The sequence below is a fragment of the Cinclus cinclus genome, chromosome 3 (assembly GCF_963662255.1).
Source record: "Cinclus cinclus chromosome 3, bCinCin1.1, whole genome shotgun sequence".
In the NCBI taxonomy this organism is placed as follows: domain Eukaryota; kingdom Metazoa; phylum Chordata; class Aves; order Passeriformes; family Cinclidae; genus Cinclus; species Cinclus cinclus.
In genome coordinates, this window is record NC_085048.1 from 94,602,702 (window position 1) to 94,622,040 (window position 19,339).

The following is a 19,339-nucleotide window of genomic DNA, read 5'->3' on the forward strand; positions in this document are numbered from 1 at the left end:
GACTGGAGCTGCCAGGTTCCCTACTCTGGTACCTATCATCAGGGACACAACATCCAAGCGTGTGATGGACCCCTTTTCATTGTGATGGGTTGGTTGTGGGGTTTTTTTGGTTGAGGTTGATGCTTAGGCAGCCCATATTCCAGGTCACCCCGTTCCCACAAGCGTGGTGCCAGGGCAACAGGATAATGGGACGGAGGCATTCCGGTCCAGCGGTGCTTCGGGGGCTCCACCAACCAACCATTCCGGCAGCCCACGCTCACAAAATCACAGCTTGGTTTAGGTTAGAAGGGACATTAAAGATCACCTTGTTCCATCCACCGCTACGGGCAGGGGGACACCTTCCACCAGACCAGGTTGCTCTAAGCTCCGTGCCGGCCGCTGCCGCCCTCCCACGAGAGCAGGACGGCCGGCTCCCGCCGCGGCCCCCGAGGGGACGCCCCGGCCCCTGGCCCCGCGCCCTGGGGAAGGGCCGGACCCACAGGCGGGGCCCCAGGGGTGAGGGGGCCGCGGCCTGGGCCCGGCGGGGCCCCCCCTGCCCCGCCCCACCCGGGGCCGCTCCCTCACTCCGGCGCCTCGCCCGGGACTCCGGGGCCGTGCCGGGCCCGCACTCACATCTGGTACTCGTCGATCGCCTCCACCAGCTGCCCCCAGGAGTCGAAGTCGGTGCCCTTCCTGAAGCTGGCGCCCCAGCGCTGCAGGAGGCTGCGGGCCGCCTCCGACATAGCCCCAGCGCTAGGGCACCATGCTCACCCCGCGCCGGGGCACCCACCGCGCCGGACAGCCGCTCCCGCCAGCCCCGCTCCGCCGGCACCGCCCCGCCCGGCACAGCCCGGCCCGGCCCCCGGGACACCCGAGCGCGGCGGCGCCTCCCGCCCGCACCGCCCAAGCCGGGGAGGCGGCGCCGGCCGCGCCCGCCCGCGCCATCGCTACCGAGGCGAGCGCGCCACTTCCGCCCCGGTACCTGTCATGGCGCCGGTCACGTGCGCACGGGCGGGGCCGCTCCGCCCCTCCCCCCGCCCCTCCCTCCGCTGCCGGCCGTGCCGCCGCCGCCGCAGGCCCGCCCCCAGGTAAGCTCCGGCGCCCCTCTGCAGCGCCGCAGGCGGCTCTCGCCCCTCCGGGAGGGCAGGTGCCGCTACGGGCTTGCTGACGTCCCCGCTCCCGGCGTTGTTGGTGGCGTTCCCGGGTCCTTCCCGCGGGAGGGCTGTGGGCCCCGGCCTCGCTGGCGGCCGCTCTCCCGGGGGGAGGCCGCGCAGCCGCGGGGCTGTTGTTGGCGGCGGCGGCCCGGGGACTGCGGTGGGGAGGAGGGCGAGCGGCGGGGTCGATGCGATCGGCCGCGATGGGGCGGTGCCATCGGCTCTCGGCCGGTGCTGCCTGCGGCGGCGGGCGAGTGACGCACCGCCGGGAGCGGCGGGGCCGGGCCGGGCTCCCGCGGCCTCGCCATCCTCTGGGGATCTCCGCTCTCCCCGGGCCGGGCCGCGACACCGCGGGGACGGCAGCGCCGCGCAGGTGGGTGGGCACGGCCCCACAATCGCTGGCCTGAGGGACAGGCCCGAGAGGTGCCGGCACCATAAGCACGGCGCGATGAACGAGCCCCCCTGCTCGGTCGGGAGGGTCTGGACAGTGCTGGGGATTAGTGCCGGCAGGTCTTCTTGGGATGTTTGGTTTTTTTGTTTGTTTGTTTCAGCAAAGCTGCGGGGTGTTTCATGAGGATGAACTTAAAAGATTCCAAAAGGACCACGAGATGCCGGAGGTCCTGAGGGGGTCTCCGGTCCAGCGTCCTGCTCAGAGCAGAGACGGCTCCGAGGTCACGCCAGGGGCTCAGGGCTTTGTCCGCTGAGGCCTGGAAAACCTTTGAGGATGGAGAGCACACAACTTGCTTCTCAGTTTTACTGTCCTCGTGGTGAAGGAGCTTCACCTTTTATCCAGTAGGGTCTTCCCACGTTCAGGATGTGCCATTATATTCCATCACCCCACACTGCTGTTGTAAAGCTTGCTGCAATGCTTGTGTTAAATTTGTCTGCTGAAATTGAAGCAAAAGAAAAGATACAGTCGAGTTTACTTCTGCTCTCCCAACCTGCCAGGTCTGATACACATATGTAAATAGATCCAGATTTCCAGTCAGGATTTGTGGTTGCAGGTTCATTTATCCCAAAGGCTTCTAAATACAAGCTATTCATAGATGGACCAGACACAGTATAATGATCTCAGTGAATGGAGATTTAGGCTGGAAAAGAGGAAGGATGCTCAGGGGTGTCCTTAACATTCCCTACAACTCCCTGAAAGGAGGTTGTGACAAGTTGGGGATCAGCCTATGCTCCCAGGCAGCAAGTGACAGGATGAGAGGAAATGGCAAAGGCTGTGTCAAGGGAGGTTCAGGTTTTGCATTAGGAAGAATTTCTTCACATAAGGAGTTGTTAAACATTGGAATGGGCTCCCAGGGAGGTGGTGGAGACGGACAGCATCCCTGGAGGTGTTTAGGGAAAGACTGGACATGTCACTCAGTGCCATGGTCTAGTTGACATGGGAATGTTCTGTCAAAGGTTGGGCTTGGCGATCTCAGGGGTGTTTTCCATCCTAATTAATTCTATGATTCCGAGCTATATCTCATATAATTCACAGCCTTATGCAGGAGGTAACAAATGTGGAGGGTTTTTTCCCTAGGAATGTGTGTGCTCACATAGAGCAAAGTAGGTGGTAGCTTTTTCCCTAACTTAAAATAGTTGTTTTAGAAAGCATTTGTATTTCAAGCGAATACAATTCTCACACTAAGCACATGGATGATGAGCACAAGGCATATGGAAGCTTGGCATTTCAAATGGGAAAAAAATAACTTCAAATTAATTTCTTGCCTAGTTGTTTGCATTTAGAATATATTCTTGTGAGCAGAGGAGGAGGACATGTGCAGCACCTGAGTTGTACCTATTCTTGCAGCTGTTCTTTCCTTTCCACTCCTTAGGTTTGGCATAAACAACATTACAGGAAGAAGATGACCCACTGGTTCCATCGCAACCCTCTGAAGGCTACAGCTCCCGTTTCATTTAACTATTATGGGGTAGCCACCACTCCAGCTGCAACAAAGATTTGCAAGTAAGTGTACTTGGGACAAACTTCACTCTGCCTCTTACCGTTTGGGGGACATCATTTCAAGTAATGGTTGTTTTTCAGTTTCTGAGCTGAAGATGACTAGAGATGTGTGGTCAGGGAGGCAGTTAAGACACCACTAACACTGAACATGTGCTTACAGAGAATGAATTCTCCAGTTTTCGAGTCTCTGAGTGACAGCAAGGCCAGTTACAACTGTGCAGAGGCAAAAGACGAAACACTTCATTGTTTTTAGGATGACTGTGCATTCCTCTGCAAAAGATTGTTTAATTTCCATAAGTGGATAAAGCCTGACTGTTCTGTTGTGGATAGGAGTGTAATGAAAAGAGATCTGAGCCTGTTTTGCAGATCTATTCTTATCTCTTCATCTCATCATTCCATTCTAATGTTGAAGAATGTTCCTGCTTCTTATTTTTCTTTCTTCTCTGTGCACTCAACCTCTTGGTGGGTAAAGGCATAGTTATTTTAGTAAGTTTTAGAACAATAGATTGAGTACTGATTATCCACTGCTATGTGTCCAGAATGGATTGTTCTAAAGAGTCAGACATATGTATCCAGAGGAGAAAGGAAGTTTTTTCTGTATTAGTACATTTTTGAATAGGATTTCTTAGGGTTTATTTTTATTTTCTTTTCTTATTCTCCTTTCACTTAGTGACTTGCGGTTATCTCGAACTCGGTTATTGGAGCTGTTTACAGACTCGAGTTGTAATCCAGAAATGATGAAGAATGCAGCTGACTTGTACTTCTCACTCCTGCAAGGTAGGGAGATTTATTAGCAGTACTGCTAATTCGTCTAGAGAAGTACCAGTTCAATTTTAATGGCATTTCTCAGAATGTTAACTGTGCTGATCTCCTGTGAAGAAGTTTTGCACTTCTCAGGAAGGAGAGTGTCTTCATGGGTTCTGTGCTTGATACCAGTGGGGGCTGCTCACCAGGTCCCTTCTCCAAGTTCGTTTTTGACCCTGCCTGTACTAAGTGCTGGTAGCCCTGCCCTCCTGTCTTTAACTTCATTCTGCTTCCTGTTGGTGGAGAAAGCTTGTATTTGTCTCAGGTGGTGGTGAGTTGCTCCCTAAGTATAAATTGAGTCTATTAATTAGTTGGTAATCATTTACTAGTCAGTGTAAACTGCTGGTTTGTCTAGACCATATGTTGCAAGTTTACCTTCTGCTGCTGCTCTTAGGTGTGTGTATATATGTAGGTTGTCATCAGCGTGGTGTCTGCATTTTCAGTAGATGGTTCACCTGTGTTGGCAGATTCCTTTGAAACCTTCCTTCTGCCAGTATTTTGGTAACTCTCTCTTAGCAATCAGGTGCTCAGCCAGGTTTCTTAGGACTGAGTTTTCAGGAGTCGTTGGTGATTGTGATTGGTGGAAAGTGGGATCTTTCAGTCTCTGGAAAGTAAATGTTGGTTTAGTGAGCCCCTGGAAGTGTGTAGGATAATGTCACATCTAAAGTCAGATAAGAGTCCCTGTTGGTATGGCCAAGATTTGGAGAATTTCTTCAGGAAAATATCATGCTTGGCCATTAAAATCTTCTTCATGTGAAAGGAACAAGTATGTTCTGTGTTTATAAACACGTGACGCACTGACAGGTGTAGCCTCAGTAGCTGTTATGGCAAACTCTTGACCTCTTGAAGTCTCTAAGACCTGATGAGATCAAGGCCCTTCTTCAGCCTCCCTAAAAAATTTCTTGGCCTGCACATGCTGGGATTTGAACATCCCATAGCATGAGCTTCATCCTGCTAACTGTGGTTTTCTGGGCTACTGGACATAAAGAACCAACTTCCTGTGGCCCTGGAGATAGGTAAGCCTGTGCTTAGAAGCCTTTTCCCTCTCCACGTTGACCAGGCAGCTTGTCCTGGAATTTCCTGGTTGCCACTGTGGTGGCAGAGACAGCCACTCACCTTGAGCAGCCTCAGCCATCCTGTACCTGGGCCAGTCCCACTCCCAGCTTGTCACCGTGTGGGACGTGCAGACATCTGCCAGGTTTTCCTTGAGCAGTCAAGATCCTCAGGATTGAGTTGGTAGCATGCTGAGCAGGCAGTTTCCTGGAATAGCCAGTTGTTTTTTTCCATGTTTTGTTCTCAAGATAGTGAGGAATAAAAGCCCGAGGAAGTAACATGGGGTTTTGAGGGGTTCAGCAAGAAACATTCCTTCATCTATATCTATATTCATATTGATCCATCTCCTTCATTACTCATTTATTTTTCCTACTTTGAGATTCCCTGTTTGATTATTCCATAGGTTTTATCCTTTCACTGGATGACTCTTCCCAAGAGTGCAAGTTGAGATATATTCAGAATTTCAAGTGGACAGACACGTTACAAGGACAAGTCCCGAGGTGCGTGTACTTTTCTGAGTGCGGGGTAAGCAGCTGCTCTCTGCTGCTCTGTTACACACAAGCACCTGTGCCAGCACAGGCCTGAAGGGAAACAGAAATGTAGCAAAGTCTTGAACACAAAGGAATTTCTAAAAAGGTGTTACTGTGGTTTTGGTAACTGCTGTACTGTGTTAGGTGTTCTGAAGTGTGTGTGGCCTTCATGTAAAGCTGTATGAATGCACAATAATGGTAGAGGGATCTGTTGGGTCTCAGTTGTTCTGCAAACTGAACCTGCAGTTGGCTAGAGCAGTACAAAGAAGAGCCTTGAGGGTTTTGGTGAGTTGAGCATGGTTAAAGTTCACTGCAGTTTGAAACATAATTTGGCACTATTGCCTGAACAGGAACTTCTGTGTGCTTGGAGGTTCCAGTGTTGCTGAAGATCTGATTTTCTTCTTGTCCTCTGAAGCTCTGAGTACATGTACTCTTGGTTCAAACAAATCTGTTTCCAGTAGGAATACATATCTGTAACCTTCTGAATTATTCACTTGTCTCTTGCTATTGGAGGTAATTGTATTGTATAACCATGCCTACAAATTTGTAAAGCATTAGCTACAAGTGCTTGACCTCCTTAAAGCTTTTATTCCCCATGGAATAAAATCTGTTGATTAGGACTTTCTTCTAATTTTCTCACGGTCATACACAGCTGTACTTGTGCCAGCATTATTCTTCCCACTCCCACATCTTTCTTTATAAAAGGGTGGTTAGTTCCTAAGCTATACTGAGCTTATGATTGCAAGTTCAGTCTTTTCAAAGACTCTGTTTTAAGCTTTTGAAATTTCCTGCTATTTGCACATGCTGTGTCTCTGCAGTTGCATAAATACTTGCAAAAAACATTCATTTGTAACAGACTCTCACTTACTCACTTAGCAGTACAGCTTTAAAGTGGACATTCCAGGGCAAGGCTTTCCACAAAATGTGCAGTTAACAAAAACAAAGCAAAGCAAAACAAAATAAATAAATAAATAATAAAAAAAGGAAAAATGTCAGCCACACCCAAAGCTACACGAATCTCAAGTTACAGTTTTAAAATAAAAGTTCCCAAAAGGGAAGAGTGGGCATCTGAATGTGGAAGATTCTAATTATGAGTTCTTAAAGGGAATAAATAAAAAAGTTGAAGTCTCTCTTAGGCAGTTCAGCAAGTAGGAGGTTCTGAATTGAAAATTGTTGACATCTTAAATCAAAAATGTTTTATGGAGAGAAATGTTGACTTGCTATTCGAACTATCAGCAGAGAGAGATGTGAGAACAAAACTGAATACATTAAATTTTTTGGGCATTTTTGTCTGTCTTTCTTTAGTGCCCAGCAGGATGCAGTGTTTGAACTGGTTTCCATGGGATTTAATGTAGCTCTATGGTACACAAAATATGCATCAAGACTCGCTGGAAAAGAAGAGTAAGTGGTTTTCTTTTCTTAACAATTCTGCTGCAGCAATACTCCACCAAAGATTTAGCAGGTTCTGGGGATTGCCTGCTGAATTTGGACATGTGGGACATGTCCAGCTGAGACAGAGGAGTTCCAGGAGGCAGTTGGTCTTTACACACAGGCACTTCAATCCCTTCTTGCCTCTGTAAACCAAGTGCAGTAGTACCATGTGACTGTGATACAGAAAACGTGTCACTTGTCAATAAACCCTTCATCAGTCCCTGTCTAAACGTCCAGGTACAAAACTGAGATTCTCAAAATCACAGCTCTGCTGACGTTTAGCCCTACAGACTTCTAAATCCTTGGCTTCTAACACTGAGGTTGCCCTTTACTTGAGAGTCATCACAGGATCTTACCTTTCTTTTTTTTTTTTTTCCAAGGAGTTCTATATAATTATTTCATTATGGGACACTATAAGAAACTCATTTACTCTGAGGATAGCACAGCCATGGGACAGGTCACTTAGGGAATTAGTGGGCTCTGGATTCTTGAAAGATTTAAGATTCATCTAGACAAAGCCATAACTGACCTGATCTGCTGTTGCCAGTTGTGGTGCCCCAAAGCAGGAGGTGGCACTAAATGACACTTAGAGACCCTTTCTAACTCTATTTTACTGATTCATTCTATTTTCTCAGTATAACAGAAGATGAAGCAAAAGACGTTCACCGCAGCCTGAAGATAGCAGCTGGGATTTTTAAACACCTGAAGGTAGAAGGACTTTCTTTGCTATCTGTTCTTTCAGGTGTCTCCAAATACTTGACTTTTTGTCTTAGAGAGGCCTTTGCTGTACATACATACCTGAGACCACCTGAGTGATACAGGAAACAGAAGGGTATTAATGTGTTCTGGTACCACTCAATCCCTGCAACTCATTCCCAATGGCAGTGGAAGAGTGGTTTGTCTGCCTGCCCATATCATGTTCTACAGTGCTGTCTTGGAATGAGGCACTTGTTTTGCCCTGGTGTTAGGCCTAAACTAACTCTGAGACTTGCTTTGTATTTAGGAAAGTCACATTCCAAAATTGATTACACCTGTGGAAAAGGGAAGAGATTTAGAAGCTCGACTTACAGACTCCTATGTCATACAGTGTCAAGCCGAAGCTCAAGAAGGTAACTTCAAATATACATTGGTTGAGTGTGGGAAATGACTCTTTGTGGGTCACTGATGTCTCATGAATCCTGCTTGGCAGCAAGCTCATGGGTTTTTTATTCTCCTGAAGTACTGTGGCATAGTGGGGCAGGTTGCTTTTAAAGAAAATTACGTTACACTTACAGAAGGAAAATGCCACAAATCAGTCTGATATTGCAATTGTAATAAGGAGTATCTTTTACTTTGGAAGAATCTGTGTGTGGCACTCCTCTTCTTTCTTATTTTTTCCTTGCATGCTGCCCTTTCATGCTTGCCTAACATAAATTCTCAGTTAATTCACTCTAAAGTGTGTGCAGCTTCTGTTTATTAGCTAATCTTAAGGCTAACATTCCTTCAGTTTTTCTATTAAATTGGAATCATTCTATCCAGGAAACACTATGTTTTATTATACTGTTTGCTTGACTGCACAACATCTATTTTCTGTTCATGGAGAGGTTTTAAAACCCTAAATGCCTCTGCTGATTTGATGTGATGGGACATTTCAATTAAACCATGATGTGGAACTTCTTTTCAGTGACAATTGCTCGGGCTATTGAGCTGAAACACAATCCAGGCCTAATAGCTGCTCTTGCTTATGAAACAGCCAACTTCTACCAAAAAGCTGGTGAGTGTCTTGTTTTGTGTCCTTAGTGACTTGGTTTATGTCAATAATATATATATTATCTCTTGCCAGCAGATATACTTCACCCACCCATAAACTGCAATATTAATGCTGTTCTTGGTGGATGTGGAGTGTGTATTTAGCTTCTGTTTAGCACATTTAAGGCTTCAGTTATCAGCATGTATCTTGATAAGGCTTTTTGGTTTTGTGGGAATCTTTTTCTGTGGCTGACAGTAGGAAACATTAGTGAAGGAAGACAGACTAACAGCAGACAAATGGCCCGATGTTGATGGAGTGTTTTCCAGCTGCCTTTGGGCAGCAGATCATGATGCAGAGCATGGAGAGTGGAGTGTGTTCATTATGTACCACCTTCCAGATGAGTAACAGGATCTCTGGGCTTACTGAGGCAAATGGGAGAAGTACAGAAGTATGGGAGTCAGAAGAACATTGTAACATATGTCACGTTATAGGTCACTACTGGAACTTAAACTGGGAACAAGCTTTGAAATACTGTCTTAAAATACTTAGAGAATTAGCCATCCAGACTTAGTGGACAGCAGTTTCAGGGATTCTAGGGACAACTGCATAATAGCTGCATGTTTTTGGGGTTTTTCTCATAGTTTTTCTGTGCTTTTGCAGGAGTAATTTTTGTCACTTGTTTCTGAATACTTTAGAGTTAGGATCTATTGCTCAGTTTAAGAATTCTGGTCTTTTAATATGTTTGGGGTTTTTGTTTTGGAAGGATCTTAAGAATAACTTTACTTGTGTGTTCACAGATCAAACATTATCCAGTTTGGATCCAACCTATGCAGGTAAATGGAGGAAGTACTTAAACTTGAAGAGCTGTTTCTATATGGCCTATGTAAGTACTTTGGGTGGCAGCAGTCACAGCTTGTTGTCTGTCTGCAAAGGGCTGCATAGGGAACGGGGGCTAAATACTGCCTTGGCTTTCTCTCCATACTGTGAAGAGGAATTGTGCAGTGTCAGTGACATTTGAACTGTTTTTGTGGAGTCAAATGAAATTGCAGCAGTGTGGATTTGTTGTAATCACAGGTCTTTAAATGAAGCCATTCAGGTTGAGTATAATGGTCATCTCTGTTACCCACATTGCAGTCTGATCCTAGGCACAGTTCAGAGCTGAGCATCTTTATGAAGGCCCTGGATGAAATACTTGCTGCATTAATACTTACTGCATTAAGTACCACAAGGTACCATTCCAAGAGCTGCCCTATTTGCTTGATGGATCTCCTAGCAAGTGCTGTGGTGCCTTTGAGATCCTCAATTTGCTGTGTCTTGTAGCCTGCCACAACCTGTAATCTATCTTTTTTATACTGTACAAAAGACCCAAGCTAAGCAGTTTCCATAATTGTCTTTCTCTTAGGCTGAAGCTATAGCTAAAAGCTGCTTGCCTTATAGCAGGTTTGAGAGGTGAGGGAGGGTCAGAGTTGTGGTGCTTCACCATTTTTTTAAATTGGAGGGATCTGGGCAATGGAAGATTTAGATAGATTTATACTGTGAGAACAGATACTAAAGGAAGGGGGGGGGGGGGGTGGCAAGGTAGGCATTAGTTGATGGGATTGTTCCTGCACCTGTTGTATTTACTAGTTAAACTCAACTACCAGTAACAGATAATAGGCAATTCAGGTCTCACTGGAATACAATACTACCTTCAAGCACAGGTGTGAAGGAATGGGACTTTTATGGATGGAAAAGTTATTCGAACTATGACAAAATCTCTCACACAGCAGAACACCTCATCTCTTCCAGATTCAGTGATGTTGGTTGCAGATGGAGTTTCTGAGTGTTCAGGTAGTTTTAGTTTTCAGTCTTAGCTTTGTAAACATGCCTGGGGTTCATTCTGTGTCTGTGCTGGGGCTTGATGCTGCACACTGCTGCAGTGAGAGCTTGGATTGGCCTGTGTGCCAGTGCTTCAGGTCAGACAGCTTCATGCAGCTCAGTTACTCTTGGCCAGACCTGAGACAGCGTGGTTCATATGAAGTGTTTATGGTTCTGGCTCACAGTATTCATGTTGAACTGCACTAATGGCTCTGTGAATGCTGCTTTGACTTGCATTCCCCAGCTGTCAACTACCTGCAGGGACTGGCAGTTTCAAAGAGCTGCATCTGCTGTAGGGAGCAGGAGAAGGGAGTGCAGGAAGTGCCCAGTGATGTTGGTAATGATTTTGTCCTCTCCCATATAGGCGTACTGTTACCATGGCCAGACTTTGCTGGCAAGTGATAAATGTGGGGAAGCAATCAGATCTCTTCAGGAGTCAGAAAAATGTAAGTGTGGTTGAGACTGGGGTACAGAATCTGATGATGCTGCCTATTGTGTTTTGCTGTATTGTATTAATTTGCTCTCCCATAAAGATTTTGTCTGTCATCTGATGGAAATCCAGCATACCTTTGAATAGAGACAGTGTCTTTTTTTTTTTTTGTCTTACCAAAGACTTTCTTTCATAACAGTGCAACAGAAAATTTCATTTTCACTTCTCAGCCCATCTTAAAAGACTGGCTTTGAGCTTCCTGCAATATACAGTGTAAAAACCAATGGTCTGGTCATCCTGTTTTCTGGTCTGTGTGGTAGAATAGCGCAGCCATTTCTGCTTTGTAGGTTAAATAGTAAATCTAGATAATGCTTGTTTATTTTTAAACAGGTTTCAGCAACTTAATTATTTTCTGTTAATTTGAAAGGTATATTCAGGCAAGTTTGCAGTAGTTCAAGGTCTTTTGCCCAGTCTTCTCTCTTCAAAGCTATTTCAACCCCAATGGCCTGCACTGCATAACTTTACTGCAATGTGTAAAAATGCTCAAGTCTTCAAAGTGGAACCTTTAATACTAGTTTTAAAAATAAATTAAAAATTCATTATGAATAAGCTAAGTTGGATTTCTTGGAGTAACACAAATACTGTTCTGCTGTTCAGAGAGAATGCTTCTTCTCCCACTCCATATTGGTTATTGTTGTTTGGTATGAGGCATCAGCTGTGTGCGGGCACCTTCACAGCCTCTGTTTTTCTCTACCACGTGGCACATCCTTGAGCTTGTTGTTGTACTTTGCCCCACACATAAATGCTTTCCTGCATCTTCCCACCCAAAAAGCTGTCTTTTTATTTTCCTGTTACTAGTCACTTGTTGGATGCAGTAAATCTTGGCTGGAAGTGCTGTCTTTGAACTAGTTTAGTTTTGTTTCTAAGAAGAAAGTGGCCTGACTGGATTCTGATGTCTTATAAGACAGAAGCACTGTAGAGTAGAACCATGATTTAGGAGGATCATGTAAATAATTTTTATTTCCTTCTTTTCTTGTGAAGTTTTTGCCAAGGCTGAAGCGTTGTGCAAAGAATATGGAGAAACCAAAGGGCCTGGAACTACTGCCAAACCTTCTGGACATCTTTTCTTTAGGAAATTAGGAAGTTTGATTAAGAACACACTAGAAAAATGCCAGAGAGAGAATGGATTTATGTAAGTAATTCATGGTTGGTACAGCACTCTGAGGTGTTATTACCTTATTTGCCTGTGTTTCAGGATGGCATGGTAAATTTTACCCTCCAGTTGTTGCATTCCTTTTGGGCATGGCATGAAGCTTACAGATAAATTTGCAATTCTGTCATTTTCTCTTGGCAGATTTGCAGTGGGTCTGTGCTGTCCCACTCTATGTCCTGTGCCAGTTCAGCAGGGTGGGTTGGACTGACATCTGGAGAGGTTGAGAAGTTCTCTTCCCTCATTCCTCAGCCACCTGGTTACTTCTCCTTCTGCACAGGAGGAAATCTGCAGAAGTTGCTGTGTTGTTCTAATGCTCTCTTCCTGTCTCCTGGGATATAGTAGGCAGAAGAGGACAGAGGGGGAGGTAAAGAAGACCAGTAGGTGATTCTGCTTTGCAAGGAGGGAAGTCAAAACATGGTGCTGCCTTCAGTGAAGATCATGATTAGGGTGCTAGGTACTTTACCAGTCCAAGTATAGTTAATAGTGTGAATAGGTTTATTTATGTCCTTCCAGAAAGGGTTTGGAAATACCAGGTTTTTATTTCAGTTGAAAATATCAATATCAGTTTGTCTTTAGAGTTCTTTCACTCATTTATTTCTCCCCTTTCCTCCTATTATGATTTAGTATTCCATAATTGGTTTGTTATTTCCATTTTTATGATATTTATAAGACCTGCATCCTAGGGGAACTGACTAATTGGAAAGGATGGTCAAGTACATCAAAGTGAACTGCAAATAGGAAGAGAAATGCTCTGTTCTGCTTTGGTTCAAATACCTATTGTCAGAGCTTACAACAGCTGCATACTTGAGATTTCAACACATCCGTGTCCCCGTAGAACAAAACTTGGAGAGAGAAGGCAGTGGCTGGTTTGGGAAAGCTCTGTGCAGCACAGGAAGTGAGGCAGAGGGTGTCAGTATGTGGCAGAGGGGCACCCCGAGTCAGGCTTTGCCCTGTAGCCCGTCTCTGGGGGGCTGCTGTGTTGCCATCATCCACTGTGGCACATTGGGACTGTTTAGGAGAAGAACTGTTCTCTTCATCTTTAGGAAGTACTTTCAATCCCCTTTTGTATTTTGAAGGGTTTTTTTGGACAAAAGATGCTCTTCTCATTGAAGCACTGGGAATATTGGTTATGAAGTAGGAGAAAACCCACCACACGATTAGGGAACAAACAATAATCCTAAGAAGGAGTTGCTTTTGTTCTTGTGAACCTTGCTGGTAGAATGCATGTTAGGCAGTGCCTTAATGAAATGGAAGAAAGAGAGCAGCAGTGCTTGCCACCATGAAAGCCCAGATTGTTTTGTTTAGAATTGCAAACAAGACTTGCAGAGATGGTGCATTGTGTTTGAAATACATTTCTGTATTCTGTTCCAGCTATTTCCAGAAGGTGCCAGCAGAGGCTCCCCAGCTGGAATTGAAAGCAAACTATGGCTTAGTAGAGCCTGTTCCTTTTGAGTTTCCTGCCTTGAATGCTCACTGGACTGCTGAAACAGTTGCAGCATTTGATCTCACCAAGAGGCCAAAGGAGGACACTGTAAGATAATCCTATATGATGTTCTTTCCCTCTGGCTTTATTCTGTGTATCACACAGAGTTAGTTGGGCTCTTCTGTAACATTCTTCAGTTCAGTGTAGGAAGCAGACATAAGGCTACCACCTAAGCTCATCCTTCTGCTGTGCCAGGGGCAAGTCAATTAACCTCTGCCACTCTGCCAGCATCTGGAAAATCAGCTCATTTTTCACTAAGTCCTGTAATGTTACTGGAGTGAATATTAGAGAAAGGTTCTTTTTTAGAAAAGGATTAATTTAAGGATGCTGAAATAGGAACTTTAGGCTTTTCTTAGGCTTTTCCCTCTTGCTTGAGGCTTACTCAAAGTTTTCAGCCTTGAAAAGAGAGGGGACTGTTAGATTATGACATGTAAAGTTAGCTGTGCATAAATACTTTGCAGACACAGTGGTTTGTACTTGTTGTATTTAGTTGGAGTTTTTTTTTCTTCTTGTTTGCAGGCTAAACCAAAACCAGATGAAGAAGTAAAACCTCTGAAGGAACCAGATATAAAGCCTCAAAAAGACAGTGGATGCCAGATTTCTTAAGTACCATAAGTGCTTTGAATTCACTTTGAAACTCCTATTCATAGGACTCTGGGGCTTTAGTTCTGATTTCATTTTTTGATCCTCCTTTTTTCTTTTAGGACACTAATTTAATTTACCTTTGTTAATATGTGTCTATCTTGCTGAAGAATGTGGTGGATTTCTAGGAGGTTATTTATATCTGACTTATTTTTGTTTTAGTGGGATATCATGTAATGAGTGGGCTTAAATGTTCCTATTGTGCCTCTAGGGAGTTTCTTTTTGTGGGTTTATTTTTACCCACAAATAGCAAAGGAAGCATCGTGATTGTAATGCATGGGGGTTTTTCCATTACCTTATATGCTATATCATGTCCAATTCTGCAAACAGAAGTTTGCAAGATCAGTTACATTTATTCAAGTTTTGTCATTCAGGCTTAGCACCCTGTCGTGTTCCAATTCACCTAACTGTAGTGAGGGAATAAAATCTGGGTTTGGTTTGTAACAATCCTATGGTATTTCACAGGACTTGCAAGAACTTGGGAAACCTCAAGTTCTGCATAACAGGAGCACAGTTTATGTTCTGAAACTGTTAGTCTCTGTTCTTTCTTCTGTATATTAGGGTTTTTATATCAGAATTTGTAGTAAGATACCTTAGCTTTGTCTGTCCTTGAATCCAAATCCTTTTAGTATCAAAGTGTATCTGAAAGTGATGCAGCAAGCAATATGGAAGTGCTTAAAAGCAAAGCATCCCTGTGTCATTCGTTCAGAGTTTTTAAATCTTCAAAGCTTTGTTAAGTTTGAAGTCTGCAGAAAGTTCAAATTTCCTGGCACTGGAATTCCTGAAGCTATCATGCTAAGGTAATAGATTTGGAAGTAAGTTGCTGTGTTTCCATCTGAGTGGTGTCCATAAGAAGCTGTCAGGAGAGCAGGGAGGAAAGATGAGCTGAAGAGGTGATGGTACAGCTGGGAAGCCAAGCTCTAGACTTCCTTTATACCCTGTGTAAACAGGGCTGTTTCTCAGCTTTTACAGTATTGCACTGAAATCAGCTCTTTCTGAAGAAAACTTGCCAGAAGCCAAGCCCCATCAAGGCTGAGAAAGAAAGGATTTTGTAAAACTTGCTGCTTCCATTTCTGCCTGCTGTGAAAAATGTGACAGCATTCTTTAATGCTGAGCACTGCAAAACACCTGTGACACCAAAAACATCTTTCTGATTTGCTGCAAATGCAAAGGCATATGAAGAATGTGTTGAAGTGAGAGCCTTGCAATCCCTGGGTACCAGTTGCTGCACTTCTCTTTGCCTGAGAGAGGCACTGAGCAGCTTGACAATGTTCACCCTTCCAGCAAACATGATGGCAAATGCACTTACTGTGATGTAAACTGTAAACACATTCCTCACTTTGTACTCTTTGTTCACCTTCCACCGCGCTGTAATTCAGTGCTTCCAAAATCTTTCATGGGGCTTGGAGTCATCTTAGAGAGCAGGTGTGTAGCTCCTTGAAGGCCTGTGGAACAAAAGCTGCTGAGGAACTTAATAGGGAACTGAAGACTCTTCCTGTGAGATACTGAACAAATTACAAAATTTGTTGATACAAAAGGCAGAGAGACTTTTAATGCTGGCTGTTTTGGGTTGATCAAATGCAGACCTCCTTGCTTCATGGATTTTTCTTTCTGTCAGTTCTACACAAAAATAAGTGTAAAGTGAGCTGAATTTCGTTGGAGGAAGTTTCTGTTCGGCAGCAGCCTAGAGGATGAGTATCAAGAAGAATATATACCTAAAATGGCTCCATTTCTTCTGGAGCTGCACAGGGACCCAGGGTATGTTTCATGAAGAGTTACTCAAATCTGTTCCTAACTTGATCAGCTGACTCATTAGACTTCTTGCACTGTTAAAAGACCAGCTTAGGTTTTGCCAGAATGGAGGTAGTTTTCTTATATAGATCTTAAGTCTAAAAATGTGTTCCAGCTGTAGTCATCAACATTTGCTCAGCCTGCCCCCTTTAAGGATCAAGATACAGTTAGCTCAGTTTCATAATCACTTTTTTTTTAGTTACTCACTGTTTTTCAGAATTCTTTGTCAATATGTACACATCTCAACTGAATTAGTTTTCCTTATGTGTAGACTAGATCCTGTTTTCCCTCCTCCCCTCATTTTCTCTTCCCATCTGCTACAAATTGTGGCACAGACTTACCCTTGTTTGCTAATGCACGTGTGGGTCCTGGGACTCATTTCCAATGCAGCTTCTACCGATGGGTGGGTTCCAGTAGAGGAATATCTTAAAATAAAATTAACAAATCATGACTAAATTATTCCCAAACATCTTGGTAGAAAAGATTATTTAATGGACTTGGAATTCTTTGGACGCTTTCTCAAACCGAGCGGTTTGTCTGAATCAAGTTCACTGTAAATAGTTTGGGGCATAACCAAGTTACTTGTGTCAGATGATGACATTACTTAAGCCTAGCTGTGTAACCTCTTATGCCATAGCTGTTTCAGTAAATATGATGTAGTAGTTTAAAAATAGACCAATGGAACAAACTAATTCACTTAACATGTGTTACTTTTCAAGACAAACTTTGTTTACTTGTAGCTGAAATCCTGTGGCAAACATTGGATGGTTTTGCCAAAAAATAAGAAGCTGGAGACTGTTTAGTTTGCAAAGTAGAGAGCTGTAAGGCAATGAGCAGCTTTCTCTTCTGGTTTTGTTGGGTAGTAGCAGGAATTACTGTAAATAGGATATAGATTAACTGTCCAATATGCTTAAGAATATGGGTGAGTGAACTGGTAGTTTCAGTGAATCTGGAAACCCAGCAGCCATGTTCCTTCTCTTATAGCTCCCTTTAGTAATTTTTAAGAGTGAGGTATTTTGAATGGTGACTTTTTAATATTTAATGCTGCAAGAGCCTGTTTTTGTGGCCTCTCTGGTTTTGGAGGCTCTCATGGCTAAGCCTGCAAATCTTGTTGGTGTAAATAGTCTTTAAAAATTTGTGTCCCATCTTAAGCAGGACAGAACTGCAGCTGAATAAAATACGGAGTGCTGGGCCCTCTGTTTTGTGCTTTAAGAAAAGCAGTGATTGTCTTTAATCTTCTGTAAGCCAAACCATTAAGCTCATTGTAGGATTTCTATTTAAATACCTTCCTCCATGTATTTAAATACAGCTCCTCCATGTTTCATGTTCCTGGGATTTCTTTTGGTAGTTACTCTCCATCCTGCATGGGACACGCCTACAGCCGAGGGACTAAACCTGGCCCTTGGATGCTGATGTCTGCCTCCCACTGGATTTGGTAGAGGAGTTTTGCCCATCAGCCTAGGGATGGTGTTTGGTCACTTGGATGTTCTGCATGGATCTGTGGTGTATCTGTAATGATGGTGGTGGTTTGTACAACGAGCAGGAAAGTGGATCCCTGTGTCCATGTAGAATAGAGACAACTTCGCACTTTAGAATTTTCTTGTCTTGCAAATTTGGTACAATATGCTTGTAAATACTCCTTCTTGTCATTTTGTTGCACTGATTTCAGTACTGTGCTATGGGTAAGGTTTTAATGGGAAACATTACTAAAATGTATTTTTAATTGTCTGTGTATAAAACAAACTCATGAAGCATATCTCTGCCTTCAGTATTGGGGAACATGAGAGGAGGTAGTAGCTCATCTGTCTTCCATGGGAATTCCAAGAAATTAATGTCTGTTGGCTGCGGGATGAAACATTTCATCCCATCCCTGTGTCTGGTATCTAAACTGAAGTTTCAGCATTAACATAAATCCTGTTCATGCCTATTAATTATCCCCAAAAAAATTCTGTCTCTTAAGCTCACTCTTAAATTACCATAGTAGCATAAGCTGCCCTTTTTTTCCCTTTTTCTGTGTTTTCTTCCTGTCACTCAGCTGAGTGAGGACTAAAGCACAGTGAGTAAGAGTGGCATGGAAAAGCCCCTGCAGTGTGTACCTGTCTCCAGGTTGTGAGTGCAGTGCAAAGGCCTTTCCACAGTGACTCTTGGTTTCACTCAGACCTTTCCCCACTGCTGATGCTCTCAAATTCAGCAAAGGTCCCATGGCAACGCAGGAGACCCTTGATTAAGCTTTTTATGTAGGAAGCCCTCCCTCCTTTGGTGTTGGTGTCTTCATGGATTACAAGCTTCCTGAAGCCATCCTGTACTCTGAGTAATCCCACTTTAATGGAATCAGCTCTGAAATCAATGACCGAGCAGCCTTACTTTGTGAAGACAGTCATCATGCAATCTTAAGCTTCATAGTTGGAAAATTGTATATAGCTACAAATTTCAGAATACTGTTTAAAATAAACAATCTTCAGGTATCATGTTTTATTTCATTATTTAAAATTTTACATGCAGTAGCAAGAAAAAAGATCTGTCTTGAATGTTACTTTCTACAATTTAATGCAACTTTAATTAATTAGAAAGAATGCTTAATCCTTGTTTAAAGAAGGACTTGAGGAAGATACATTAATTGGGTGCCTATGGAAGCAGTAGCTACAATGAAGCATGTCAAGTCCTGGGACAGGAAGGGGGCCTCCCAAATTCCTGTTTACAAAAAAGAAAGTAATTAGGCAGAATTTCTTATGGCTGTACAAAATCCCAGTACTTGCCAAGGTCTGTGACACTGTGGGATATTCTATATACTATGTGAAGGGGGTTATTTGGGAATAACTTCTCTGATACTCTGGATGAAGCCTCACTGACACAACAGGCTTGGTCTTCCTAGTCTGAACCAGACATGCATGTGCTGATGTTTCCAGGAGTCCCATCTGTCTCTCAGAGCCATGTGGGGGTTTTAATAATTTTGCTTCATCCTCCAATCTTTCAGTCTGGCTTTGTCACCGAAGGACTCATTTGCAATGTCCATGTTGCTGGCTCCTGAATGTAAGGCTGCCCTTGCTTTGTTGAGTTGCTCTCAAATGTGAAGGTCAGGGACCTTGTCCTCTGTGACACCTGGACTGTCTCCTCTGCTGGCCGTGCTTCCCCAGTTTCTGCCAGCACAGCTTAGTCAATACCTTCTCCCATAACATCACCAAAAACTGCATAATGGCACCAACAGAGCCTTCTCGAATGGATAAAAATTTCCGCTGGACTCTGCTGAAGTGATGGCCACCAAGGGGCAGCAGAGCTCGTGTTTTCCTGCAGT

The 19,339-nt window shown here is 44.0% G+C and overlaps 2 protein-coding genes across 8 annotated transcripts in view; one reads left to right on the plus strand and one right to left on the minus strand.

Annotated features, from left to right (window-relative positions):
• The window catches only part of AIDA (axin interactor, dorsalization associated), a 28,703-nt gene extending 27,944 nt beyond the window's left edge, over positions 1–759 (minus strand). For both annotated transcript variants that reach the window (XM_062490449.1, XM_062490448.1), the window contains exon 1: positions 613–759. In XM_062490449.1, the coding sequence (XP_062346433.1) occupies positions 613–722 (110 nt within the window). In that variant the 5' untranslated portion in view covers positions 723–759. The remainder of the gene's footprint in view (positions 1–612) is intronic.
• Positions 760–1,024: 265 nt separating this feature from the next.
• Positions 1,025–18,512, plus strand: BROX (BRO1 domain and CAAX motif containing). Of its 6 annotated transcripts, none has more exons than XM_062490451.1 (13): positions 1,025–1,067; positions 2,957–3,087; positions 3,755–3,861; positions 5,345–5,441; positions 6,777–6,872; positions 7,538–7,610; positions 7,906–8,011; positions 8,566–8,655; positions 9,429–9,514; positions 10,853–10,934; positions 11,960–12,110; positions 13,503–13,662; positions 14,134–18,512. In XM_062490451.1, the coding sequence occupies exons 2-13, from the start codon at positions 2,987–2,989 to the stop codon at positions 14,218–14,220; spliced, it is 1,236 nt and encodes a 411-aa protein (XP_062346435.1). In that variant the 5' UTR covers positions 1,025–1,067; positions 2,957–2,986; the 3' UTR covers positions 14,221–18,512. The 6 variants fall into 6 exon arrangements, 4 of the variants coding, with proteins under 4 accessions (XP_062346435.1, XP_062346436.1, XP_062346434.1 ...); XM_062490452.1 differs by lacking the exon at positions 1,025–1,067 and adding an exon at positions 1,388–1,506; XR_009933089.1 differs by lacking the exons at positions 1,025–1,067; positions 14,134–18,512 and adding exons at positions 2,008–2,081; positions 9,766–9,860 and having other exon boundaries at positions 13,503–13,640.
• The last annotated feature ends 827 nt before the right edge of the window (positions 18,513–19,339 follow it).

Excerpts from the sequence above, each read along its gene's own strand:
- BROX (XM_062490451.1), top strand. The coding sequence starts at position 2,987 with ATGACCCACTGGTTCCATCGCAACCCTCTGAAGGCTACAGCTCCCGTT. Across the intron at positions 3,862-5,344 it reads GTACTTCTCACTCCTGCAAG|GTTTTATCCTTTCACTGGAT; the intron begins GTAGGGAGATTT and ends ATTATTCCATAG. Across the intron at positions 9,515-10,852 it reads GCTGTTTCTATATGGCCTAT|GCGTACTGTTACCATGGCCA; the intron begins GTAAGTACTTTG and ends TCTCCCATATAG.